Source organism: Onychostruthus taczanowskii, unplaced genomic scaffold, assembly GCF_017590055.1.
Source record: "Onychostruthus taczanowskii isolate IOZ18803 unplaced genomic scaffold, ASM1759005v1 scaffold99, whole genome shotgun sequence".
NCBI lineage: Eukaryota > Metazoa > Chordata > Aves > Passeriformes > Passeridae > Onychostruthus > Onychostruthus taczanowskii.
In genome coordinates, this window is record NW_024507990.1 from 489,847 (window position 1) to 516,964 (window position 27,118).

General features: G+C 41.9%; 2 protein-coding genes across 9 annotated transcripts in view; one reads left to right on the forward strand and one right to left on the reverse strand.

Annotated features, from left to right (window-relative positions):
• Nucleotides 1-736, forward strand: part of TBCD (tubulin folding cofactor D) — a 117,541-nt gene extending 116,805 nt beyond the window's left edge. The window contains exon 40 of one of the 2 annotated variants that reach the window (XM_041427305.1): nucleotides 173-736. In XM_041427305.1, coding sequence (XP_041283239.1) covers nucleotides 173-238 — 66 coding nt within the window. In that variant the 3' untranslated portion in view covers nucleotides 239-736. The remainder of the gene's footprint in view (nucleotides 1-172) is intronic. The other variant, XM_041427306.1, reaches the window with a different exon arrangement.
• Nucleotides 1-27,118, reverse strand: part of B3GNTL1 (UDP-GlcNAc:betaGal beta-1,3-N-acetylglucosaminyltransferase like 1) — a 105,494-nt gene that overhangs the window by 3,496 nt on the left and 74,880 nt on the right. For 4 of the 7 annotated variants that reach the window (XM_041427311.1, XM_041427310.1, XM_041427308.1 and 1 more), the window contains exons 8-12: nucleotides 20,845-20,969; nucleotides 13,047-13,182; nucleotides 5,279-5,347; nucleotides 4,005-4,079; nucleotides 1,522-1,608 (exon numbers count right to left, since the gene is read on the reverse strand). In XM_041427311.1, the coding sequence (XP_041283245.1) occupies nucleotides 1,528-1,608; nucleotides 4,005-4,079; nucleotides 5,279-5,347; nucleotides 13,047-13,182; nucleotides 20,845-20,969 (486 nt within the window). In that variant the 3' untranslated portion in view covers nucleotides 1,522-1,527. Of the gene's footprint in view, nucleotides 1-879; nucleotides 1,609-4,004; nucleotides 4,080-5,278; nucleotides 5,348-13,046; nucleotides 13,183-20,844; nucleotides 20,970-27,118 lie in introns of those variants that run through there. The other 3 variants (XM_041427313.1, XM_041427314.1, XM_041427312.1) reach the window with 2 other exon arrangements.

A 27,118-nucleotide genomic window follows, 5' to 3' on the forward strand; every position in this document is an offset into this window, starting at 1 on the left:
GAGAAGCCAGAGAGGAGGCCAGGCATGGCAGGATAAAAAGGAGAATGAAGTTGGCTTCAGCTGAAATCAATACTTTCTACTTCTTTAAGTTTTGTACAAATAAAACTTGCTGTAGTTCAAACCACGGGGTTAAAAGGACTAAATATTTGTATTTTCTTTTCTTTTGGTTTAGCTAATTCCAGGGCTGGGAAGTGCCAGGACAGCAGTGCCACAGGACAGTGCTGCCTGCTCCATGTGAGCTGTCCTTTCCCTCTCTCCCTGGCAGAGTTCAGCAGGAGGAGGAGCAGCCCTGGAGCTCCTGAGCTGCCAGCATGGGAAGAGCTGAGCTGGGGCATCCTGAGACATCCTGCTGGATCTCAGCAGAGCTGAGCACTGCACTGCTGCCCAGGAGAGGCACAGCCTGTCTGAAAGCACACCTGTGCCACAGGAGGACAGCCAAAATTCCTTCTTTTCAGTTTTTGATGTTGCTGTCTGGCAGGTTCTTGTCATGCTCTGTCACACTGACCTGTCTGGTTTGGTGTCAGGGGTCTGTGCTTCCCTGACTGAGCAGAGCCTGTGCTTGTACACACACCAACAATTAAACTGGCCTGCTGCACTGGTCTCTTGAAGATTTATGTTTCAGAGGTGGGAATGGCAACACTCAGTGATACTGAAATCATCCCCAAGCATCAAGTGTCCCTGTGGAAAAGTCTGTCATTCCTATGTCATAATTAAACAAAAAAACCCAGGTTTCACTTCAGCTGATGTCAAAGCCTCTCTTTACAGCTCTTTATAATTAATAATAACTATGCCAAGTAACTAATTCAGACAAATAGTTTTTGTGGTAAGCTCAGTTTTGAAGAAGGTGAGTCACTTCTTCAAGCAGCTCCAGCTCATTTCTTACCCCCTACAAAATGAAATCACTCTGAAATTCATCTTTAGTGAGATCAATGTGATGGGGAGGTCAAATGCACAGACCACATCATATTGTAATTACACTGTTATTTTATGGCTGTAATTAAATCCCACTATCCCAGTAGTTGAACAGTGGGTGTGTGTGTAGACATCTCTACAAATGTGAAAGGAAGGAAAAATTCAGGCAGAGAAGTTATTTCTCTGTGAAGTAAATGCTGCAAACTGCAGGTGTTCACTTCCAGCCTGGCTGGCTCAGACTCTCTTTGGTCTTGTAGAAAGTAACTGTAAATGAGATTATTCAATACTTCTTGAGGATTCCTGCAAGCTGGACTGGCAGCTGGAATTAGTGGAGCTCACTGACTGTTGATCACAATTTACCAGTCAAACTGAGTGATGTGGAACAGTAAAACTAATAATGCACACAGTAAAAAAACCCAGTAATAACTAGTAATGTGCACAGCAAGAGTAATGCACACAGCATTACCCTGCTGTAACTGTGACCTCCCCTACAAAGGGTTACTCAGCCCAAAGATTAAATTAACAAAGCACAAATGACTAAAAAGTTCTAAACCCCTGAAGAATTTGGTTTTCCTGCACCCAGCCCCACAGGGAGCAGCACTGCCTCACCGTGGTTTAGTTAAAGTGATAATAATCCATCCCTTCCTTCAGGTTCAGCATGGCCAGGTTTGTTTCAAAGGCTCCACCTGTCAAGTCCTGTGAGGGAAGAAGAAGAAAATGAGCTCAAACTCATTTCAGGCTGTAGCAGGTTTGGGCTACTGATTCTTTGACAGAAGAAAGTCCCATTTGCAGACTAAACAAATAAACCAAGGCTCAGGGAAGTTTCTATTCAAAAATTCAGGGTATTTTGAAAATTTAGTGTTCAGATCAGTGTGGGGGCATATCAGACAACTCCCCACTCTGCAGTGCTGCTCTGGTGTTTGCCAGCTCAGACACTGGCAGAAAATGGACCAAGGCAGTGAGCTGGACCAAACAAATGGTTTGGGTGGATTCTGAGCCCTGGTGAGGTTGGCTGATAAAACAAGCCCTTCATCAAGCACATGAAGTACTCTGCAGAGTTAAAGGTGTTTCCTTTTGAGCCCAGTCAAGTTATCAGGACAGGAACTGGCTGCATTTGGTCCTTGAGCAACCTCAGTGATGTCATTAAGAAAACAGGGCAACTTCAGCATTCCTGAGCACTTCCTGGAGTCCTGAATTACTGATCTTAAGGAATGTCACCCAAAAAAACCCCAAAAATTAATGTTTGTCTGGTTGGCCCAGAACAGCAAGAGTGAGGTTTTAACTGTCAATGTTTAGGATGGGAAGTTACAGAAATGGAGTCCCACTGAAATTGGAATTGAAGGAGTTGGAGAAAAATAACTTGCTTTATAGAGGGGTTAAAAAATAAATAGGAGACCAGATGCTAAATTAAGTGGGAGAGTTAAAGACAAATCTTTAATTTCCAGAGCACAGGAAAAGCCAGGCAGGGCTGTAGTTAAATAAGAGATTTAACTACAAATTTTCTGAAAACTTTATACAATCAAGCTAGTTTAATTACTGTGACAGAAAAATAAAACCCCTTTCATTTGCAGCCGTTGGAATCCAAGCCAAGGCAGGGCACAAAGCAGCATTTCTAAGCACTTTGCTTTTACCTCCAAGCAAGAGCAAACATGGGGCACAAACCCTTGGGTGAAGTGGCCCTGACCAGCTAAAGCCACACTTTCATTCTCTTGAGCAAAACCTCAAACACAGAGAGCAGAATTCCAGCTCCAGCTGTCTGTGAAGCTGTTATAAAATACAAACTGAGCAAAGATCAGAGGATGCCTGCTTCTTCCAGAAGGATTTGCTGTGGTACCAAAGCCATGCCAGTGCTCACAAGGGAGGAACTGCCTGAAAAAATAAATGAGCCAATGCTGCTCCAAGCACATGGCCAAGAGAGTCACTTCTTGTAAACAGCCCACTCAATAAACACATCTAATCTCCAAAATCACCCTCTTAGAGCTGCAGAGGAACATGCAGGTGTTGTCTGTATCAAAAGGAAAAATAATCCCCTACCATGAACAGCAAAATAAAAGGCAATAAAGCCCCTTGAAGCACACTTCCTTCTTCAGAAAATGGTGATGAACTTAGGTTGGTAGAGAATAAGCAAGCAGAAAATGCTCAGTGGCCATGAGGGGAAAAACAGACTGAAATCCCAGCTGAAGTCAGAGACCAGAGTTTGCAGACAAGATGTTGTATAATGGTCTCATTGTAAGGGCTCCACAGATTAAATGTGCTTTAGAACAGGTTGCACAGATGTTTTGTCTGGGGACTTCCACCCACTGTTATATGCAGTATGAAAAATTAAATTAGTTGTAATAGTCCTTGCTGATCCAAGAGTTTATCAAGCAGGAGTGCAGGATGATGCCCCAAGGCACTCTGAGTCTGGCTTTACAACCCCGAGCTGGGAGCCCAGAGCTGATCATGAGGTTGGGAGTGCCAAGTTAAAAGCAGGCTGTACCAGAGGAGAGGAGATGCAGCTGATCCATCCCTGAAGAGATCCAGCACAGCCTTAGTTTTGTGTGGAGTGCAGGTTTTGGTTGCTGTCAGAGGGGTTTTTATTGTTTTTTAACACTCCAGTGTATTTGCTATTTTAAAGCTTCTGTGTTCTAACAGCAGAAAAACTGCTGGTTATCATCTAATTATATTATCAGGGCAATTAAACCAGTTGAAATGAGTTATCACAGTCAGATACAGAAGATGCTTCAGAACTGGCAGAGTCAAACAAAATGGTTCTGCCAGTTTAAAAACAAAGCCTTTGCCACACATGGGGCTGCAAAATACCTGGTCCAGAGGAGGCTGAGTGCCTGTGCTCATTGGGGTGTATTTGGTACTGGGCAAGGAAGTACAACAGATCCAGCCCCTGGGTAATTCTTAATTTTACCCAATACTGCTGATTTAAATCCCAAAACACCCTGCACAATCAGTTGGATAAAAAAAAAAAAAAGAAAAAAAAAAGAGCCATTCAACTGTAGAGCAAAAGCTGCTGGGAAAAGCCACTTACAGTGAACAGAAACTCATTTTCCTGAGGAGCAAGTGCTGCTCCTGCAGGTGAAGCCAACGCTGGGACTCACCAGCTTCACACAGACCACGAAGGGCGGAGCCGCGTCCCTGAAGTGACACACAGGAATTTTGGGTTTTGGTCTCTCCTGCAGGAGGAAGGGGTACAGAAGCACTCAGCTTACTTGCTAGCTTGGTTTTAGGAGCTGCTAAACTCTAAAAGGGGAAAAAAATGTGTTGAGCTGTGATGCTGAAGAGACCTTGCTCATTCTCTGCCTGTGTTTCCGTGCCCGTCACATTTCGGAGCAGTTGAGTGAAGTTGCACCAAATCTGAATTTGGAGCTTTCTGCTCCTGAATTTGGAGCTTTCTGCTCCTGAGAGGAGCAGCTCTCACTGCTCCACTGCTTCCTCCTCGTCTCCAAGTTCTACTTCCAGCCCTTTCCCAAACAATTCCCTCTGATCTGATGGCAATGTGTGCAGCTTCAATGGCCTGTCCCATAACGAACTATCTTCCTCTCTTTTTTTGGTTAATTTTTTGCCATTTTAGTGAACTGCATCCATTCCTGTGCCCTCAGACAGCATCAGAACAGGCACAAGAGCAGAGACAGGAGGATCTGTCCCTCCTGCTGGGAGCTGTTAAAGGGCTAAAGCTCAGCTGGGACTTCACCACAGATCCAAGCTGCAGGATTTTCTAAGGATTCACAGCAGCTGCAGTACCATCTTCTTTACAGCTGATCTGAGAAAATGGGTTTGTTTTAGGAAGACCAATGCCCAGGATCTGTGTCAGGCATACTGGGCAGTGAGTCCTCAGTGTTCCAGGCTGAAATGCTGCTCCCAGTTGCTTCCATGAGCTCAAAGCACTCCGTGTTGTCCCAGTATGGAATTGTACAGCTCCTCCAGGCTGAGCACCAGCTGTACCTGAGGAGGAGCCCTCCTGTCCCTCCTTCCCTCAGTCCCACTCCCATCAGATACAAGGATCTGGCAAGCTCAGGGTAATTTGATTCACAAGATAACTTGTTGGAAATCTTTTAATTTTGAGGGTTCTTTCCCATTATCCACCATAAACCAAATTCTACTCCCATTTGGAAGACTATCTTACCCCATCATCAGGATCCTTTCACAGTAAGTATTTTTGTCTTTCTAAACTGACTTCACTGAGTGTGAAGCTGACAGTCCTGGCTCCAGTTTGCATTCCAGTGTCCATTCCCAGCCCTCCAATCTTCTGTCACAACCTCGCTACCAAAATGAGCTGCTACACAACATACAAGATCAGTGACAAATTCCTTCATCACATTCCTCAGGACACTTGTAGATCACAATAAAGAACACAAGAGTACTTATAACTCACCTCAGATTCCTCATAGGTGTAGAATCCTTTTGTTATTTTCTTTTCATCAACATCACAAAATGCAGTTACCTGGAAAACAGAAGCAGAATGTTTCAGTAGCACCATTTCAGCTGTAATGCATCTGTGAGCAGAGCTGCAGGCATGGGGATGGACACAGGAGGAGGGCAGAGCACCCTGGGCCTCCTCTGGAGCTTAAACTGATTAAATCCTTTCTGAGTGCATCTCAAGGAGTGGAGAAAATTCTGCAGGTGTCTGTGAGCACATCCTGATCTCAGTCACTGACTGCATGAGAACACCACCAACCCCATCCTCAGGGAGTAAAGACCAGTTTCCTCATTTTGGCACTTCCACTGAAACCCAGCTGAGATGCAATAAAAGCCTCTCTCTTCCTGTTCACCCCAAGCATGGGATGTTCCCCCAGGCACCCACTGCTCTGGGTGCTCTGCAATCCCAGCCTCAATTCCAGGGCACAGCACACCAAACCTGGGAATTCCTATGCTTATGGACTTGAATTTCAACTGAAAAGTTCAGCAGATCTGATGTTTAAACACAAATAATTACTGCTTCACTTTGCTTACTCTTACTGGACTTAGGAAAGCATTATTTGCAGCCCTAGGTGCCAGATATTTCAGATGGGTTTTTATTTGCATTCCTCATAAATATGCAGGCAGAATAAATGCCTGCCATCTAAAATACACAGTGGCCTTATTTTTGAGAGCCACTAGGTTGCCAGGAACATTTTGGAAGACTTTTTAAAATAAACATGGCTATGTTTTCCTCTGACTTCCGTTGGATTTATTCCTATTATCTCCATGGAGCTCTTATGCTGAAGCAGAACAGTTGAGATAGTTAAGGTCATACAGAAATCAATTATTCTGGTGAAAGCTGGATAGCAGCTTTCATATCTTTTTAATTGCTGCATTAAAAATTGATTAACAACACTTACTGCTGAGAAAATCTGAAAAGCCAAACAGCTGTTTATTAATTTATTAAGTTAGAGAAGGCTGAAAAGGCTGGCTGGCTTTCCCTGTCTGAAATCTCTCTCACACATTTTCTTCCTGTGATTAAGATGGTTTTCTTTTACCTAAAGTGACCTCATTCTGTTTGTGTAGAGGGTTTTTCTAATACCATAATATCACTTCCTTCATTAAACATCAACGGCAAGAGAATGCAAACAAAAGTATCAAGGGACTGCAAACAAGGCTGCAAAGCACCAGGGTCCAAAGCAATGAGGGAAACGAGGGATAAACTGCAGGGGTGGGCAGGGACAGTCCTTGGAACCCCTCAGAGGGACACAGAGACCTGGAGAAGACAAAACAGGCACCAAAGGAAGAACAGAACATTAAAGAAATACGGAATTTCCACTCTGGGGCTGTGTGAGTGAGGAATCACATCAGGGGCACACCCAGAGTTTGAACTCTGTGTCAGCATTGGAATGGAAATGGAGGGGAAGGAGGGAACTCAGGAAGGTGCTGGAGGCTGTGCGAGGTGTTTGTGGCTGGTGCAGCTGGGTTGGATTGACACTCACCAGCAGCTCCCTCACAGATTAATCCACTTTATACCCCTGGCCCTATTTCCATGGCCACTGCAATGCTTTGGGGTAGCTGGAAAGTCAGATGGTGTGGATGTGTACATACACACAGATACATAAATATGTGTTACATGAAGGGAATCAGGAGTCGCTGTGGGAAGAGAAGTTCTCTGGCTGTATTCTCTTCATTCTGTGCTAACCACCTCCAAAATTCTCCATTATTCAGCAAATCTCAGTTCTATCACTTGTATTTTACTGTCCTGCAATGTGTGATCATAATAAATAATATTTAGCAAGATAAGTCTTCAATGTCAACCCAACAGAGTTCTAGGAACAAAGTCCAATATGTTGACTTGCTGTCCAAGAAATAAAGCTATTTTTGGAGCTGCTTATGCTCTTATAGATAATAAAAACCAAAATAAACCACCAAAACTTATGACACAAGGTAAAGAGAAATTCCATTTACACTTCTCTGTCAGTAACTGAGAATTCAGCTGCAAGATCTGTGCTGGAAAGTCTCACTGCTCACCCTCAGTGTGTTCTTACCCAGTTAACAGAAACCCCTGAGTGGTGCCTGCACTTCTCAGCATGAATTTCCTCCTTGTATCCAATCTCAGTCTCTGTCAGTTTAAAACCATTTCTCCTTGTCCTGTCACGACATCCCCTTGTAAACAGTCTCTCTCCAAAGGCACTTCTTGTATCACTAAATTGCCATTAATTCCAACTCTCCTCTCACTCCATCACTCCAATTTCTGGGTGTAGAAAACTCTGCCCTTTTCCACAGTGACTCCCCAGCCCCCAGAACACCCCCACACAAACCCCTCCGTGAAAAAAAGAGCACAGGTGAGTCTGTGACAGATTTCCCTTGGGAGATGGAAAGAGCTCAGACCCTTTTTGTTATCACTGAGGTATTTCCCTGTACAATTCTCAATGGGCTCAGGCAGCTTAGACCTGGTATTTACAGCAGAGTAAAACAGGTCAGACTTGAATGGGTGATTTTTCTGCAGCCTGCACACCACGTGGGTGGCCAAAATGTAAGGCAACTATTTTTCTGACACACACTATTTATTTTCCAATTAAAGCAAAGCTGTGTTTGGAGTCTAAATACAGGACTTAGGCACAGTTGTTTATCCTATAAGGAGCAGTCAGGGCATCAGGCTTATGGGAGTTATTTACTTTATACACTATCAGGATAAACCCAGAGACACCTATTTATTTTCCTGCATTAATGGCCTTCTTTCTTGTAGCTTTTATGAAGAACATCTATCCACACATGAACTCCTGTCTCCCTGTGAGAAACCATGAATTGTAAAGCCATAAAGGAGTCTCAATTTGCTGGTTTTCCCCCCTCTCCTTTTAGCAAAATTACTCTTTGGCAATACCTCTGACAGCATGATACCACTGAGTCCTCAGATCACACTTCAGTGTTACTAAAATATATGATTTATTACATGTTTTTGTTTCAAACATGTATAAAAATCTGCACAATTACAAAAATTCCAAAGGAAAGAACACTGCTAATTCTCTCAGCTCAAAACTCTGGGTATCTGCTAGAGAAGCAAGGAACTACAGTAAGTAATTTTTATAAATATGGACTGCAACTTCCATTAACAGTGGTGTTAGGGGAAAAGGAGAAATCGCCTTCTCCCTCCTAAGAGAAAGTTTACATAGCTCAGAAGATAAGAGATAACTCAGAAACAACCTCTGCTAGGGGAAGACACGTTTGAGGAAGATAAAAGCCCTTTTCTGGCTGGCTCTCCCTAACAAACACAGGGGCTCTGCAGGGCCAGGCTGGGGCTATCAGACCTCCCTGGGGAAAGGAGTTCATGGGAGCAGATCCTCCTGCAGTGCCCAGCAGGGCAGCCACAGCAGCAGCAGTGACAGAGGGTGCCCTGGGGTGCAGCTGGCACTACCTGCCTGGTGGAGCTCTGCTGTGATTGCACAACGATTTAATTGTTTGGCTCCTGTGTGCCTAGTTGGCTGCTGCAGACAGTGTTTCTTCACACTTCCCATTCCACTCAGGTTTCATAATGGAAAAACTGAAAGGTTTCATCAGCTTCACGATGTGCTTTTATGGTGAATGATCTTCACAGGATTTTATTCTCCCATCCTGGTTTCACCTGTGGTCTCTAGCAGCCATTTACAGAAAGCAACAACCTGAACTCAGCACATTCTCAGGTCTGGAAGGACACGAGAGGCAAGTTCCACATGGGAGAGAGAATAACTGAGTGGAACTTGACAGAAAACTGGAAACCCTTCCAATAAATGGTCACCTGCACACTGTGACTTCTCCCTCCTCCTGCCATCAGCTGGTGTCCTCAGGGTCACCTCCAAAGGGACAACCTGCAGACCCTGCAAAATCCCACCGAGCAGATCTTCCCTGCTGCATTCCCTCCCCATCTCATGCAATCCCACATCTGTTTTAAACTTCTGGTGAACCCTGTTAATTCTTCTATTTATAATTCTTGCATTGAAGCTTGCAGAAAGCCTCGGGAGCATGTTAATATACATCTCTGCGAAAGCAAAATCAATTGTGGCCATTCATGTCAAAACAAAGTAACTGAAAGCATTACAATGCAGGTTCAAATGGATACAGCTGATGAAAAAACAGGACAAGAGACACACAGGGGCATGAACAGCTTCTGCCCTGACATGGAACCAGCAGGCACCAGGCATAATCTGAGTGATTTTCCATGCCAGGAGCTGCTTTGATTTCACCTCTTCAGCACTACAGCCAAGACAGAAGCTGTGGGTATCTTTAAATCCCAAGAATGCATTTCATTATTCCATTTAGACACCATTCCACTGGAAACAGCAGCAGCTTCCCCTTTTTGCACATATCCACAACAAAATCAGTGGAGAATTTTAACACCAGAATCCAACACGCAAAATCAGCTGCTAAACACTGGATATAAAACATTTCCCTTGTTATGTACAACAAGCCTGCCTCCATAGGTGTGGGACCTCACTGCCAGGGACTCATCCCTGCAGAGAAATCTGAGTGATGCCAGGCACCTTTTGGGTGTGCACAGCTCTGTGCTGACTAAACAGAGCTTGCAGAAAGCATTTCCTCCCACATGGGAAGAACAGGGAGTTTTCCTGGCCAGGAATCATCCACTACAGTCCAGAATGAAGCCTTGATTTACCCCATGTCATTTTAGGGTGTTTTATACCTGGATTTAACTGAAACTTTCAAATTTCATCTCTCTCCTTATTCTGGAGGCTTTTAACTTGCTTTCACATTGCCATTTCACTGTTGAGGTGGGTGTGACATTCTCCCCTTTATTTAATGGGTGAAACATTCTCCCCTTTATTTAATGGGTGTGACATTCTCCCCTTTATTTCATGGGTGTGACATTCTCCCCTTTATTTAATGGGGGTAACATTCTCCCCTTTATTTCATGGGTGTGACATTCTCCCCTTTATTTAATGGGGGTAACATTCTCCCCTTTATTTAATGGGGTAACATTCTCCCCTTTATTTCATGGTGTGACATTCTCCCCTTTATTTCATGGGTGTGACATTCTCCCCTTTATTTCATGGTGTGACATTCTCCCCTTTATTTAATGGGTGAAACATTCTCCCCTTTATTGACGTTTCTTTGCTTTCCATGTCCCCACTCCAGGCTCTGACAGTGCCACTCACACACTTTCAGAATGGTTAAAATGCTGCAGAAGTTGAACATTTCTTGGCTGTGGGGATGAGCTGGAGGACCAGAGCTGCAGCACAAGGTTTGGTGATGCTGCCCTTGGAAAAAGGCAGAGGGAACCAATGGATGATGTTAAATGGTGGATGAGCCAGGAAAAAAGGCCTTCAAAGGACTTTTTCTGTTTGCCACCAGCACACAGGGCTGTCACAGAGGAGTGGCACGGCCTGGCTGTGCACAAGCCCTGTTTCCAGCCCACTAATGAGCTGATGCTTATTTGGTCCTTTCCCCTGCTTTTCCATGAGCCACTGGAACGCTATTTTCAGCCATCGGAAATGACACAAAATGTTAAAGCTTAAGTTCTCCTTTTAGCTGAAGTCTGAGGGAGAATAAAAGAGCAGACAAGACAGCTCAGAAACCCTCCAGGCACATGGAGCATCCCAAAAACATTTGGTTTCCATCTTCAGCTGCAAATTATAGACACAACGGATGTGTTTTAAACAAAAAAAGGTCTGTTTGACTTCATTCTTGCAGAAATGCTAATACTGAACCACTGTCAGCAGTGTGAATCAAGAAGGGGACAGCCAGGAAGCAGAATTTCCCTAAGAATACTGAGATCATGGTAATTAATTCATAAAAAAAAAACTACTAGTGGAATATTTTTTCGTGTGTTGCTGTTTAGCAAAAATACCGAGCCTTGGATTTCTGCCTGGCTCCTTTGGAGACAAAGCATCATTTTAATATTCAGCATGCAGATGGCTGAGGGAAAAGGGAGAATTGCTGAGGTGTCCTTTTCTCTTTTAACATAACCACAGCTCACATTCACACTGTTTCCCAAACAAACTAAAGTAATAATTTGTTAGTGAGTATGAACACAGACAGACTGCTGCTTCCTGGAATTGCCTGAATTTTGTTTTCTAGGAAACAATGCTCTTTGGCACAGGGCAGGGCTGGGCTTTTCAACATCCCACAAAGACCCCGTCAGCAGAAGAAATGCAATTGCTTTGTTTACCAGGTTCTAAAAATACTAGAAGCATTCTTTTTTCTTGAAAAAGATGTTTTCTTACACACCCTAAGCCTAACAGATCAAATTATTTAATTCTCTTCCTGAGGATTCAGTAGAGTCCAGGTTTGTTTCAAAATTACAAATTAATACATGCTGCATGTGGCAGGATTTTTTTGGGGGGTTATTATTTACCCTAGGAGTTTGTGTCCCAAATTTTCTGCAGGTACTTGGTGCCAATTGAGAGAACAACCCTGCAGTGACTCCACAGTCCAGCCAAAGTCAGTCAGGACATCAGATGAAATTCTGCATCTCAATGAAAGTATGCAGACAAACAAAGCATAGGTGAAATCCCAGGAGCCTAAACTGACTTAAAGTATAAAACCAAGTAAAATTAAGTTTAGACAGCTACATTCTGTCTAAATTTAATTTTAGTTGTCTTTATACTTTTATACATTTATATATATATATAAATAAAATATAATTGTTGTTATGATCATTATATATAATGAAATAATATATAGAATATAACTGTCATAATAAATCAATCAATAATAAACCATATTTAATGGACAGGTCTGTCCTCCCTGAATGAAACAAGTGATTCATTTAATATCTTTTCTTCAGCTCACCCACTGCCACGTGATGGCAATGACTGAGGGATGGCACTGGAAAGGCACTGGAATATCAAGCAGGAAATTCAGTTCAGTTTTTGCTTTGTACATTTACTCCCATGCCTGTTCAGTAATTCTAACTGTGTGTATACAAATCTCTTCTATTTTTTTAATATGTGTGTGGTCTGAGGGCCATAACATTAATCAGGTTTTTATATGTATTTGTCATTTTGTCTTCCCATCCATATTCTTAAGAAAAGAAAAACACATGCAGCAGTAAAATGAATGTTCTGTGGCTCTTTATAAGAAACAGCCATTTGACATTAGCCCTAAAGCCTTTATCTAACACAAAGTTATTGCACACAAGAAAATGCTATAAAAATAAGGTATTTAGACTCTTGGACAAATCTATGCTGAGAATTCTCTGCCACTGCCAAACACCAGCACTTTCAGCTGACTGAGTGGGAGAGTCACGTCCAGCAGTTTCTGCTCACCCTTTCAGCCCACACCAAACCCTTTTTTTTGGCAATTTTATCCTTTTTAGCAATCAAAACCTTTCCAAAGGGAGTCACAGTGACCAGGGATGTGTCCAGCATCCACTTTGGAACTGGGCAAATGTTACACAGGTATGGATGCCCCTGGACAAGGCAGTTCAGCACCCTACAACCCAAATAAAGAGCTGTTCTTCTCACCCTGAGTAGCTGCCTACTACAGCTGTGTCCCACTACTGCTGGGCTTAGCAGGAACACGGTGCATTTCTTGCTCTCCCTGCCCACCACAAGCTCTAAATAAAATATCATGGCATTTTAAAAGAAGAAATACATCACACAGAATATTGGGAATTGCCCCAATTTATGTTAATTATCAACTGTGGGGACAAAATATCTTACGAGAATTTTGCTGGGTTGGATGAGAAGGATCATGGGGTATGTGAAGAAGAAGTGGGTTTGTACAAATGTCACTTTCTAGCTCACCTTTTTCTGATTAGCTGGTGACAAGCTTCTGTAGAGCTTCTTGCCTTGCTTGCCAGCATTCCAAATGGTGAATGATGTCCAGGAGCTCAGGACTCTGTCCTCAAGGAACCTGACTCGGTGATTCCAGATGGTTTCCCTGGAGAGTTGGAAAAAGGGCAGGTTTTGACCCCTCAAATGTTTAGCATTATTACAGAGCTATGTGCACATCTACACACTCACCTACAGGTAAACATGACCAAAGGGATTAATATAATTTAAAAAAAAAAATCACATCAGAACATCAGACTGCAAATTTCTGAGGGGAACGTAGAAAAGAAGTTCTGTGGAAGTTCTCAGACAAAAACCATTTGGATAGATAGGAAGCAGTAGCTAAACAATTTGTATTTTCAAGAACCCTCCCAGATCACAAGAATATGAAAAGCTGCAGCTGTGGTAATAAAATTCAACCCTACCCACACCTGTGCTCACCTGTGAACTGCCCCAGAGCCCTGCAGTGACACGGGCAAAGCATCTCCCAAAGCCCAGCTGGGCTCCTCCTGTTCCATCTGCCATGGGCTCCTTCTCTGTGCCTGATGGAAAGCTGGCATCTCACAGGTTTAGAAGCCCAGCTTACCCCCAGCACCACAGCACAAATGCATTTCCAGTGTGGATTTGGCTCAAGGCTCCAGTGGGGTGTCAGAGCTCTGGATCAGTGACACCCCCAGCTACAGTCACAGTCCCACACGAACCCCTCACACTGACCAGCCTGCACACACACACATTTCAGACCAAATAACATAGATTTAACTGTAAAAGTGCCCAAGTATTCTTTGGTAATGACACAAACGTGGCTATCCCTTTATTTGAAGGCAACTTCCATAAGAACCTGCATTTCTAGGAACAAAAAGCAGTGGGATTTTCTTTTTCTTTTTCTTTTAAAAAGGAGTATGCCTCATAGAACTTTTAAAAACGTGCTTTAGGAGAAAAAGCAAGCTGGCAGATGTCTGTGTGCAATTACACCTTGAAGTCTTCATCTTTGGGATAACTTCCACAAGATAATCAAGCCAAGTGGTCGAGGTAAACACGGTGACACTAATACCAAATGACAAATCCCACGGCTCTGGAACCATCCCCAGCAAGGGACCATCCAACAGCCTTGGATACTGAAGAGCTGCTGACATCTTCAAAGAGTTCAAGACAGGTTCTCAGAAAGAGAAAACAGTGTCAAGGAAAGCAGTTTGTCATGGTCCATTTCTCCCAACTGGCAAATCCAGTTGGACAACTGTAGCTCTTTTTAATGTTTGTGTGTGTGTGTTCTGCACTACAATGTAATATTTAAGACTACAACATTTATCATGGATTAAAGAAAACTGCCTCCTGTTAAAAACATCTGCTTTATTTCCAGCATTCATTAAATATTCATTAACTAGAAACCCACCTCAGACTTATTACACAGTTTTCTAGAGAGAATAAATTGATTTCCTCAATTTGACAAATGAAACTTCATAACATACATCTCTTGAACATGGCACCTTGAGCTGTAACTTTCTTTCCCAGGAATTCTGATGAACCCCTAGTGGTGTCTCCTTATTTAAGGCAATCTTCAAGTGGAGTTTTTCCATTTTCTTATTTGCATCATTCCTTCACAGCCCCAGTTATGTTCTGAAGACCACACAACCCTCACAGGACCCAGTGACCCCACTTCACTTCAGCACAGCCAGATCCTGCTCAGCACTTCATCACTGATCCTGCTCTGATAACTTGGAAAATACCTCATGCACAAATAAAATTTCCTCACAGCTCCAAGGGTGATGGCTCTGCACCAGCACTTCGACTAATGGGGAAAAAGAAAATTTTGGATTTGATCAAAAATCTCTTCTAATGCAACCACAAGATGAATTCCTGCTGCAAAGCTTTAACTGCTGCTGGCATCCTTGGACACTTGCCTTTTTCCATGCTCATGACAGCGTGCTGCAGTCCCAGAAGGAAAGTTTAGGGAACAAAATATGAAGGTCAAGTATTTTTCCAGGATCACTTTACTGGACATTTTAGAGCTTCTGAGCGCTTTTAAAAAGGAAGATTATTGCTTTGCACATAAATAGAAAGCTTTTAAAAGTGATTTTCCTTTGAAATGTGACTTCAGAAGGGTAACACCATATTACATTCCAAAGGAACTTCAGAGTCTGTTCTGTTGGCTTGAGTGGCACTGGCAAGTTTCTTTTCCACTTGAGTTTACAACATTAAGGAAACTAAAGTAAAAAACCAGGCAGCCTTACAAGGCATGAAAAGAGATTGTAACTAATTTCTAGGTGCAGTGCAAACCCTGCAATCTACCTCCAGGCTCATAAAAGATGTTTTTGTTTTTGTGGAGATGTCCCAGCACAGCAGTATTGGTTCTTCCAGGCAGTTTGTGGTTGCTGTCGAGGCCATGAGAGCCTCAGTGCCCTACTGAGGTAAAACTCAATCAGACCAAATCTCAGTGGTGTTAATCACCCCTGAAGATTTCAGACTGAAGCAGATTTACTGACTCATCTCACCTATCAATGTTATCCTGGAAAAGCAAGCGGGGAAAGCTTGTAAGAGAACTGCACTCTGAAATAAAAGGGTATGAAAGGTATTATACTCCAAATGGTTGTTGTTCAACCACAAGAATACTGTCAGACAGCTTCATTTAACAACACTTAAAAACTTTCTTAAATAAGTACTGTGGGTTGTAAAAACAAAGCCAATCTACCCAGCAGTTGGGATGTTTTGCTTGCATCACTACGAGGCATTCTTATGACAATGCCCACAGAAAAGCATTTGAAGCTCACACCTCCATATTGTGTGTTTTCAATGAAAAAATTAAGTTCCATCACTTTAAAGTCTTGAGTTAACCCTGAAATACTTTTAAGCTGAGGTAGCAGATAAACAAAGAGTGAGGGGAGAATTTGGGAGTGAGCTTTAGAGTGACACTCACTCATCCTTGTGAGAACTCAGTGTGCACAAACAATCCCACACGCTGAGGCAAAGGGAGCTCACAGGTGTCAAAGGAGAGTTTCGGTTATTCCCTTCAGCTTTCCGGTTCACCTAAGTTGCCACTTTTTTTTTTTTTTTGATGTTTCCAGAACAGATAACTGGGATTCCTGCCTCGAGGGATAAGGGAATGCCATTTTCCCATCCTTCACCAGCCAGTGCAGGTGCAGCAGACAGGAGCTGCAGCAACGTGCAAAGGGTAATTAAAGAAAATGCCTGAAACGATCCAGAAGTTGTACAAACCACTACTCAGAGAAGATTCTCACAGCCATTTTCAGATTATGCATTATTACATATTCACAGCCACCAGCAAAACCTAGGAGGTATTATTACTCTGCCTCACTCCAAATCAAGACAGCTTTTCCTACCCATCTCACAAAAGATTAGAGTAAGCAATTTGCAGCAGCTTTAGTACCATGTCCAAGCCTGCATTCAGTTCACAAGATTGTCCTCAGCCACAAGGTGGGACAAAATCCTTCTCACTGTACAAATTTGTTCCCGTACCCTAAAGCTCTTTCTTGACCCCAAACCTTGAAATACGTTATTTCCCCCATTCCTTTCATTTTGTTGTCACAACTTTGCGTTAGGAGTATTTCCACTTGAAATGTCATTCTTGAGGCTTAAATAATTTTCCTAAGATCTGACTTGCCGTGGCCCCTCAATGCTCATCAGTTATGGAGCCTGGGAGGAAGAAGAGGAGCCAAAATTCTGCAGGAGTGAAACGAGGGTATTCATGCAGAGGGTGAGAATGACTACACCGTGTGTTCCTCAGCCCCAAGTAGTTATTACCAGACCATCCACCCAAGTAATGCAACAATGGAGCTCTGTTAAAAATGTGTGGTGACCTAGTGACTGAATACAGGAGTCAAGAAACATCTGCTCTACTCCTATTTTGAAATGAAAGATAATGTGACAATAAAAGCAACATGATTTAATGTCTGAGCTCAGTCAAACCTCGCCATATTGTTGCACTGCCTTTCCCCTCCTTCCCCCAGCGAGGCCACATAAGTGAATCCACAGAGCAAAGACAGATGTACAAGCACTTGAGCAATGCAGAAATACAAGCCCAATATCCTGAACAGTACTGGAATTTTAGGCATGGATTGCCATCCACAGAAATACTATAGATCCATAAATCTGACCTTTTCTCCCTGTGCTGGCCCTGCACAGGGCTCAGGTAACACCAGGCAGGAAGAGGAGCTGCCCAAGTGAGCATCCTCTTCCAGGGCCTTTTTATTGATGGCAGGGTAAGAGAGTTCTGGATGAGAGGTGAGCCTCACCTGATCGATAAACCAGAGCTGCAGGAGCAGAGAACTTCACAATCACAGTGAGAGCTGAAAGAGCAGATCCCTTACAGCCAGTGCTGCATGCAGAATTCAAGGCCCTTACCATCCACAGGAAATTCAGAAATAAATCCTGTTTGAACCTTGGCCATACTGGTGAATAAACTGGTTTTTTTGCCGTTGTTGTTCTGTTGAACTTCATGTGAACTTATTAATTGCTGGACTATATCGTCCCACTGAGTTATTACATTTACACTGTTAATAGGTTCTATTAATGTCTGAGTTCATCTTCAGGTCACGGGTCATTAGCTGAGGCATGGTTTGCATTGTGGCCTATTTTTCATGAAAGGCTTATTAAGAGAGACAGAGACTATCAATGTTAATGGCATTTACTTTTCAAGAATCTAATGAGGTCATTAGTTTCCATGTTTAATTGAAGTGCCAAATGCAAGCATAGAAGATAAAAATGCAGTTGACCTCATCTTAATTTCAGCTCTACAGGAGTATGTTATTCCTCTGTCCTGCCTATTTTTGGCCGTGTGTGTTTGTGCAGGAAATGAAGGAGGCATTCCTGTGCTCACCACAGATCCAAGACCTGGCCTCAGAGCACCTCTGGAACAGCCAAATGTGTGTTTCACACCAATGCCTGTTCCTCTTTGCTCAGATGACACTGGAAGCTTCCAGTGCCTGAAAGCAGATGTTTTCAATAGATTATGTAATTCTGCTTATTTCTGCAGAGCAGTATCACACTCGTTCTGAGCACAGGGGTTCTGAAATTACTGAAGGTGCACTTCACCTTTTCTGTGTAAGAGGGAACTGCTCAGATCTTAGACAGAAGGTACAAACCTTCTTTTCCACATGTATTAAATTTGTCTTGATTCAAAACTTGCAAACTGCTCCAAGGATTAGCTGCATGCCCCAACCACCTGTCTTCATGAGCAGCACTACCTAAAGACAAGTGCAATTTTTTATTGCTCACCTCACTCCAAGCTCACTTTCATCTCGCAGTAAGGTATTGTCGTATATACAGTTCCTTTCTCTCCCCTTTGGCAAGATAAAAATCTATGAATTTTAGCATGTTTTTATTATACATTAGACTTTCTTACTCCAGTATTCCTCACTCTAAAGCCAGCTCTGCTATGGTCTCACATCAATTTAATGTGGCTGTGCAGCACTGAGTACACACAGCCCTAGGGTACAACACCAAATAAAGTGATTTAGATCCAGGAGATATGAAAAGTGGGATTTTGTGTTGTGAATTCCTAGCTGAAGAGAAGTTTCTCAAAATCCAGCAGGTATCCATCACAGACTTTGGATGAAATGACAATGAGAACATTCATATTTCTGCATGCACCTAATGAAATCTAAATACAGACACTGAGCTTCATGCAGATTCTGTCACACACCCAAAACCATTTAATAAAGCAGACTGATGCCTCCAGGGTAAGGGAGAATGCAAATAAGATTTAGTTTCCTGCTTCACAGATATTCTCAACTGCAGATATGTGTTCCAGAAGGATACTAATCATAGGAAATGACCTAAAGCACACGAGTGTTTACAATTATACGTACTAACTAAAAAAATAAAAGAACCAAATGTCACTTGCCAAGCAGTTTTACACACATTTTAGGAAGTCTGAAAATGCAGTGAGGCTTCTTTCCCCCTGAAAGACACCCACATAAACTGAAACCATCACAGGCTGCGAGTGACTGTTGTCTTTGCTGGAAAGAATGAATGATGCACCTTTGGATAAAAATGTCCTGCTATGGTTTTTAAGACTGAAACCAGGCAAAACCAGAAAAAAAAAATCAACTTTCCTACCAGCATCATTTTGATCTCAGACAAGATATTAATTTGGCTGGTGAGTTACTACTTCCAAATTCAAGTCTAGGCTAACTCAAAACGTAAAGATGACCTGGGCCAATGGCAAAAAGCAAAACACCACAGAAAACTGCTCAACAAAACCCACAATATAAAGAAAAAGGCTTCTAGAAAAGCCAGAGCATGCATTAAACAAGGTAGAATGACCAAGAGGCAAATTAGGCAAGACCAAATTTAAATCATAACCTTAAACCATCGTGATGAGTCCATTAATCTCTTTTTGCTCAATGTGCACTTCAGTCTCCAGACACAAACACCCAACCCTTCAGAACTCGGGCAGCAAACAAGGACTGAGCCAGGAGAAAGAGCTCTTGCACAACCTCATGTTTGGAAAGCCACACCAGATATCATCCCCAGTAGTACCAGCAGGAAGCCAAGAGGAAGAGCAGCTCTCCTGATTTCTTAGAACGAGACAAGAAAGGCGCCAATTTGGACAGGCACCCTGCACATCTGAAAGAGCTCACAGCATTTCCACATTCCCCCAGGATGCTGTAACTCAGGGTGCTTGTGCCACACAGCCTTGGAGATCTGAATAAGCAACAGCTTGCAGTAAATTCAAAACAAATTAATTTCCAAGAATTAGATGCTTTCCCACAGATAGAAGCAAAAGTGCTTCCAAGAGTTTTTAGCGTCCCATAATGCGTGGCTGAAAAGTTGGTCACTAACTGCCAAAAGGATCACACAGTAAAAGAGGAAAAAAATAGAAATTTAGACATTTCAACATGTGTAAAAAGGAAAATAATTTATCTCATGCTTGTTTGCAAAATCAAAATCATATGTACTATTTGCTTGAATGACCTTTTCATAGTTAAATGATTTTATATAGATATTCAGATTTATAAAGATCTGTAGTGACATTAACCATGAGTGTGCTCATGGTTATTTGTTTTACACTCTGTACAGCAATACAGAGATGGACAACAAAAATGTACACAGAAATGTTCATTTGTACTGGTCAGTTCTACAAAGCCATAAAAACAGGATTGGCTGAAAAGTGTACTTATATCATTAATCAGTAAGGAAACAGTTTACTTAATTACCACTGTGATTCTGGCATTCCTAAAGGACAGTACAACCCATGTAACTTTTTATTGATGTCAATGCATAAGAGAAGGGAACAGCTTTGGCTCAGCTTGCAGCATGTGGAGGAATCAGCAATTTAACACCTCCTTTAGGGGCTGAGCAGCCCACCAAAGGCAGCAGGCAACAAAAGCAGCTTACAAGGAAGCACCTGAGATAATTACTCCTAAACATCCCCAGGGATTTTTCAAACCTCATTATCTGATTTAGGTGGTTTAGACCCTTTAAAATAAGAAAATAATATATGTAAAGGCAGCACATTATTAGATTAAAGGTTTGGGTTTGGTCTGGTTCTTTTTTTTGTTTTTCGAAAGATGGTTTTTGTTGGTATTACAAGTTTCTGTTTACTTTTTAAATATTGAGGCAGCTGATTTTGAAATTAAGCCATAACATTTCCACTTTTTTTTTTACCTTACGGTGCATACGTCAAAAACCATGGGAATGACATTTTTACATATTAAAAATCCTAATAAAAAACCCCCAATGCAGTTTCACCATCTTTGCTGCCAATGATCCAAGACAAAACCAAGTTTAAATTCTCCTGGAAAGCACAGCTTACTCTAGCACAGAGTGAGTGGCAGCCTGGGGGTGGTACCGGTAGAGCAGGAGGCAATGGTTCACTCGAAACACTCCACCACCCTTCTGGAGATGTTCATAAAAAAACAACAAATCCTCTGGGACACCCTGCAACAGAAAACAGTGATTAGATCAGATGCTGAAGATCAGTACATCTGAAGATTTTTAATTTCTCTGCCAAATGAATATGGTTCAACAGAATTGTTACTCATAATAATGTAAATATTATACATATTTACATAATAAATGTAATTATTATATTGCATAATAGATGTGCAATATATATTATATATAATAATAAATGTATTATTATATATAAATATATAATATTTATATATTATATAAATATATATAAATGCAACTTTGCTGCTGCCCAGGGAGGGTGTGGACTCCCCAAGGCCTGGCTGGATGGGGCTTGGAGCAACCTGAAAGTGTTCTGGAGGTGAAACAAGAAGATCTTTAAGTTCCAGCCCAAGCCCATCTCTGATTCTGTACTATTATTTGTGTGTGTCCCAATGAGCTAAAGCTGCTGAATGAGCAGTACTATTTATAAATGAAGTGCAAGGACAGAGGAGGAAAAATTAACATCATCTCATTTTGACAGGGATCTCAAGCTTGGTGCAGGTGAATCCAAAAGAAAGAGAAAGCCAGCTGCTAAACAGTTTGTGCAGCCTGAAGTTCCATGTAAGCAAATAATTTGTACTGCAAAGGATCAGTGACTTAAGAAGGGTTTTTTCTTTGTCATTTTACTGGAATTCTCCTTCTTTCTCTGGCTGTCATACAAATGCTGGTCTCTAGTTAGGAAAGGTGACTCAGGCCCCATAATGACAGACTTCAATAAAAACTGCAATAAAGGCAACCTCAGAATGAAGCAACATCTGAAAATAATTTTTTATTTTTCTTGAGACTTCCTTCCATGGTACATTCATCCTTATAGGATTGCACCCACTGCTGCTGAAAACACCACAGGATAAAAGTTCCTGCAGTTGTGGATCTAGCAGGCTCTAGGAAAAATAAGGGATTTCACAATCATTTCAACATTTTCCACTTAAAAATCAGAGAATCTTCATGCAAGTGATGCCGTGTCAGAAGGGCAATTATATGGCTCATAGCACTCAATTCCATTTTGTGGCATAGGAAAGCATAAACCCACCTTTAAAGTCCTCCACAGAAGGTAAAAAAAGTAGTGTTTATTTATATTTTGCAAAGCTACAGCTTCTTGAAATACTAGAACATTTCATTCTTTCATCTTTAAATACAGATATTTCTTCCCTGCAATACAGTGTTTAAAAGGAGACATGGTTTTTACCAGACTAAAAAGCTCCCTTTTATAAAACCAGATGGGTCAAAGAAAACATTTAAGCGTCGCAACAACAAAAAGCTGAAAGCTAAAATGACAAAATTTTAAAGGAAAAGAAGGTGGAGAGATTGAAAGACATTTGTTTCTGTAGACAGTATGACACATATGAATAACCAGGTCATAAACCCCAACCTCAATCTTAACCATTCTATTTCAACACAGAAAAATAATAAGAGTACAAGTAAAAAAAAAAAAAAAAAAAATTGAAAATTTTCCCTATTACTACAGCCTCTGAGTTTCTTCCATAATTAACAAAATGAGATTCTCTAATTACAGTGCTGGGCTGGCCCTCTAGTTATGAGAGCAATACAGTTCAGTGAGTATTTCTCATCCCCACCAGGCTGAGTAGCCAGAGGGGTGTGGGAGTGGAAGAGAAATGAGACAAAAAACTCCCTGAACCCTGGAAAACAACTCCAGACCACTCAGCTGAACATGAGCACCTTGGGAGAAATCAGAATCCAGTCGAGCTCTGGGCTCTGCAGCTCCTGCCTCACTCTGATCCATGCTCCCACATTCTGAACTGAATGGATTCTGCTCACTGAGGGCAGCTCATCTGCAGACATTGGTTGTCTTTGTAGACATTTGTCTGACTTCTGGTTTAAGAGCTGCAATGCAGAAGAAAACTATAAGGCAACTTCATACAATTTATGTGAATCTACTTTGAAAGCCACAAAAGAAATCTGGGAGAAGCTGGAGTGGCAGGAGCAATCACAGTCACTAAGAATACAGGAAAAAGACAAAATCAATTTCTTTCCATTTATCTTGTAGCCCTTTCTACATTTTCCTTATTGTGGACTTTAAGGGAAATATGAGCCAGCAGAAAAGTTCAAACCTTTTTCTCTTTTGCCATCACACACTAGACCACGTCTCAGGGCACAAGTGCAGCAGATATCAGCTTGCTGCAGGAGCCACATTTGGATTCAGACCTCTGATTATGTCACATCCATCTCAGCAATTCCTTCTCTGTTGGATAAGCATTTCCATTATTCAAGACAACTGTTAATATGTATATTTAAGAAGAGTTACTGCAGAAGTAAAAGGATCTTTCAAAAAACACTCTTTGGTTCCAAGGGCTCTTTTGCTTTCCTTTATCTGGCAGAAATTCTCTGGAATAAAGTGCACTCAGGCCTAGGAAGGAGCAGGTGCCTTGCACTGCTCAGCAGTGGCCTCTCACATTACAAAGGAGCAGCAGTGCCACGCATTTTTCAGAGGAAAGATGTTGCCTGTGTTATGGATCCTGCAGGGATGGGACTTCCTACGGCTCTTGAGCGTGTAAGTTTGCTGCAACACAAGAGCTCCTTCCCAGCTGAGATCTATTATTGGATCCAGATGGCATTTTAAACACCAGGAATCTTTGTGAAACAGCACAACTCTGAAAGACAAAGCTGTTTAACCACTAAAGGGATATTTTAATGTATTTTTTGAAAATGAATATCTATAGCTAAAAGCATCAATTACTAACCCAGCATTTCAGCAAGAGGCTACCACATCAATAGCTTTCAGCAACAATAAATACAATTAAATTGCACAGTTTACATGTTACTGGGACTACATGCAGAATTTTCCATATTATAGGCAAAACCAACCGCACATCCTCTGCTGCAAAAGGGCATAAACTAATTACAGCTCCCAGAGAAAATTACTGCCCCTGCTCTGCTCTAAGCAGCCCAATGCAAAATCATAGCTCACTTTTTCACATTCCCACTGAACAGGGGAAGGGTTTCTGCTGACCCAGTATTTTGGGCAGGTACTGCTTGCTGTGCTGATGGTTGTACAGGTGAGGGGACTGATTTTTTATAGACCATGGGGTGTCAAGCAGAACCCTAATTTGAGTTAAAGTAACTCCTTGTTCAGGGATTAACTAAATTATCTATGATCCTTCTCTTGCCATCTTCTATTGCTCACTGTTCTCACTCCTGGCAGCAAACTGTGCTCCAAGTGCAGCCACCCCAACATTTTCCAAAGAGGTTCCAGCATCCCCCAACAAGCAATTCTGGCTACAACTCTTGCACCTCCACCATCAGTAAGGATGAGGAGCATCAGCAGGGATCTTTCCAGGGCAAAGCCTGGAGGTTTTCCTGAGGGGTTTATTACATTCCCAGAGGGACCATCAGCAATTTTTGGAGGAGTTTTAATGCAAGTGATGCTGTAACCATGAACACCTGCTGAGGCCATGCTGGGATGACCAACAGCAGCACTTCAGGCTGAGAGCAGCCCTTTCATTTGCTCATTTGGACAGAAACCACCACGGGGCTGTAGAGGCCCTGTGTATATGTATAATATACAAATATAAAAGCTGCCTTTTACTGCTAAACCAGAATAAATCTGTCCCAACTTCCTCACCCATCCCCACTCAGCCTTGTCTCAGCCCCACCTGACCCTCCCTGTCCCAGCTCACAGGCACTCTGGCAGAGGTGGCAGATCCTTGTGAGCACAACCAGCAGAGATTTAGCCTGTGCAGAGAAGTCTGACTGGTGAAAATGGGAGATCTACCAGTATTTCATGAATACATGCACTTATAAGAAACAGCAATGACAAATAAGACAGGAGAAGTACATCAATCCACAGGGGGAAAAACCTTCAGGTTTGGAAAAGCTTGGCCTCCCTTTGGGTCAGGGGCATCAAGGAAAACTGGGCTGCAACATTTTGTAGAACAGTCAGCACCATCAGGGTAACTGCTGGACAGAAAAAATTGCTTTACTTCCTCAGAGGAGCCTAAAATTGGTGAATGGAAAGAATTAAATAGCTATTAATAGCTTTTCTACAGGATTATCCAGGATATTCTTAAGTCTCCCTTTCTGCAGATCTGTCACTTCATTTCTTGGCTCTCATCCAAATCATGCCTTTCCATCATTTTGCCTTGATTACAGGACCCAGAGCCCATTAGGATTTATTTTATTGTTTAGGAAATAACAGGTTAAAGGAAACTCCAAAAGGTTGCTTTCATCCAAATGTCTTGGCACAGAGAAAAGCAGTTAAACAAAGATGATGGGGAAGTCAAGTGGAAGGGAGGTGGTAAATTGTAAATGATATTTAATAACAGACCAGCAGAAAATACAATTAGACACAGGGTATGGGGTGAATTTTCAAATAGCTTATAAAGTGGAATTAATCACAGGCTCCACCACTTTTTCTCTGCTTTTTACATCAAATATTGATCTCTGTTCAGCCTTAACTATATAAAGCCAAAAGCAAACAAAAAACCCCCAGCAGTGCCTGTACTTTATCCCAGTTTTCCCCACAGCATCCTGATAGGTTATTTGACAGACTGTCAGTATTTTAGTTCACGTTCCAAAAAACCAAATTCCTCCTTGGCCTTTTACCTCTGAGGCATTATTGTAACCACTTGCCTTTCTGAATGGAACGAGATTTGTGTGCTCTGGCAGGCAAACATGGAAAATTGCATCAGTGAGTGCCTAACAGCCACATTTACCTCAGAGCTTTCCACATGGCCTACAGTCTCCTGTGCTCAAAAGGATATTTTGACACCTCCTCAGTTCGTGTTTTTTGTGACCTTTTATCACCAAACTAGAATGAAACTGAGCTCCAGACACTTTGTTCAGAGGCACAGCTTGCATTCAAAAAGGCTGGTGCTTTACAATGCACGATTCCATCTGGGGCTCATTAAGAATAATTTCCCCCTGTTTACACTTTGAGATTAGCTCAGAACTTTAAGGCTGTCACTCCATTTTCAGTTTTCATACACTTAGAAAGGAAGGATAAACACAGGGGTGACAGGAAATTTGGAACCCAGTTGCGGTAAGATTCTAGAGAAAGAGACAAGTTTGGCACGTAACAGTTGTGATGTGGAGAGGAATTCTGCCTGGAGAGAGCCAAGACTGCAATTTTCCACCCTTGCATGCAGTGGAGCCTGCAGGGTAGCAATGCTCATTTGTACAGCTCTCCTGGTACTCAGCATTTCTGTCAGACACGTGAAAAAATAACTTTTCTTCCCTAATAACAGGCACCCCATCTCCCACTGCACACGACTGGGGAGCTCCCCACCCTAACAGATGACACAGCTTCAAAATCTGCTTTTCACATTAGGCCAGAACACGGGCATTTTTCTCCTCAGCACAATTTTTTTGTGATGCTTTTGGACACGGTTATAACTTTTTAACAATGGTGCTACTTATTAGGAGACACCAAAAACTCCAGCAGCAAAGCCACCCGTGGTAATGTCACACACCAAGTGTCACATGGGAGTTCTGGAGGGTTTGGGAAGTGCTGCTACTTTTTTCCATAGGGATGTACTGCAGTCTTTATAGAAAATTGCTTAAAAGATTATTTTCTTTTAGTTTCCTCAAAAAAGAAAGCCACAAATATGGTTCATCGTGGGACTCTTCTTCCAGCAGGGATACTATTTGAAATGTCACCTTACAGGCTTGTGACCATTTCCACTGTATTATGAACACCATCAGAGCTTGTTAAAATTTTTCAGTATTCCTGCTTTAATTATAATTTATCAGAGATTGCATAAATAAAATCTCTTTTATTATTTAACCATTTTAGTTAACTAATATATAAAACAAACCTGTTAGGTTCTTTGAGACCATTTATGAATATATTATTTTGTTTGGACCTAAAAGGAATACACTTCCAACAACTGCAGATCTTGATCAGAAAGAACTTCATTTAAAAAATGATGGAAAAAACCTGTTTCACCTAAAGCCTGAATGACTGGAGAGAGACACATATCTACCTGGAATAAAAAAATGATTACACCATAGCACATCTATTTGTATTTGATCACTCCACCCACTCTGTTACCATCAACATCAAATCACAATTTCTCCCATGAAAGAATTACCCTCCATTCTTTCCTAAGCACTGAAATACGAAGAACAGGTGTTTGGATTTCATTTCAAATGAGAAATGCAGCTTTTTGGCAAGAAAC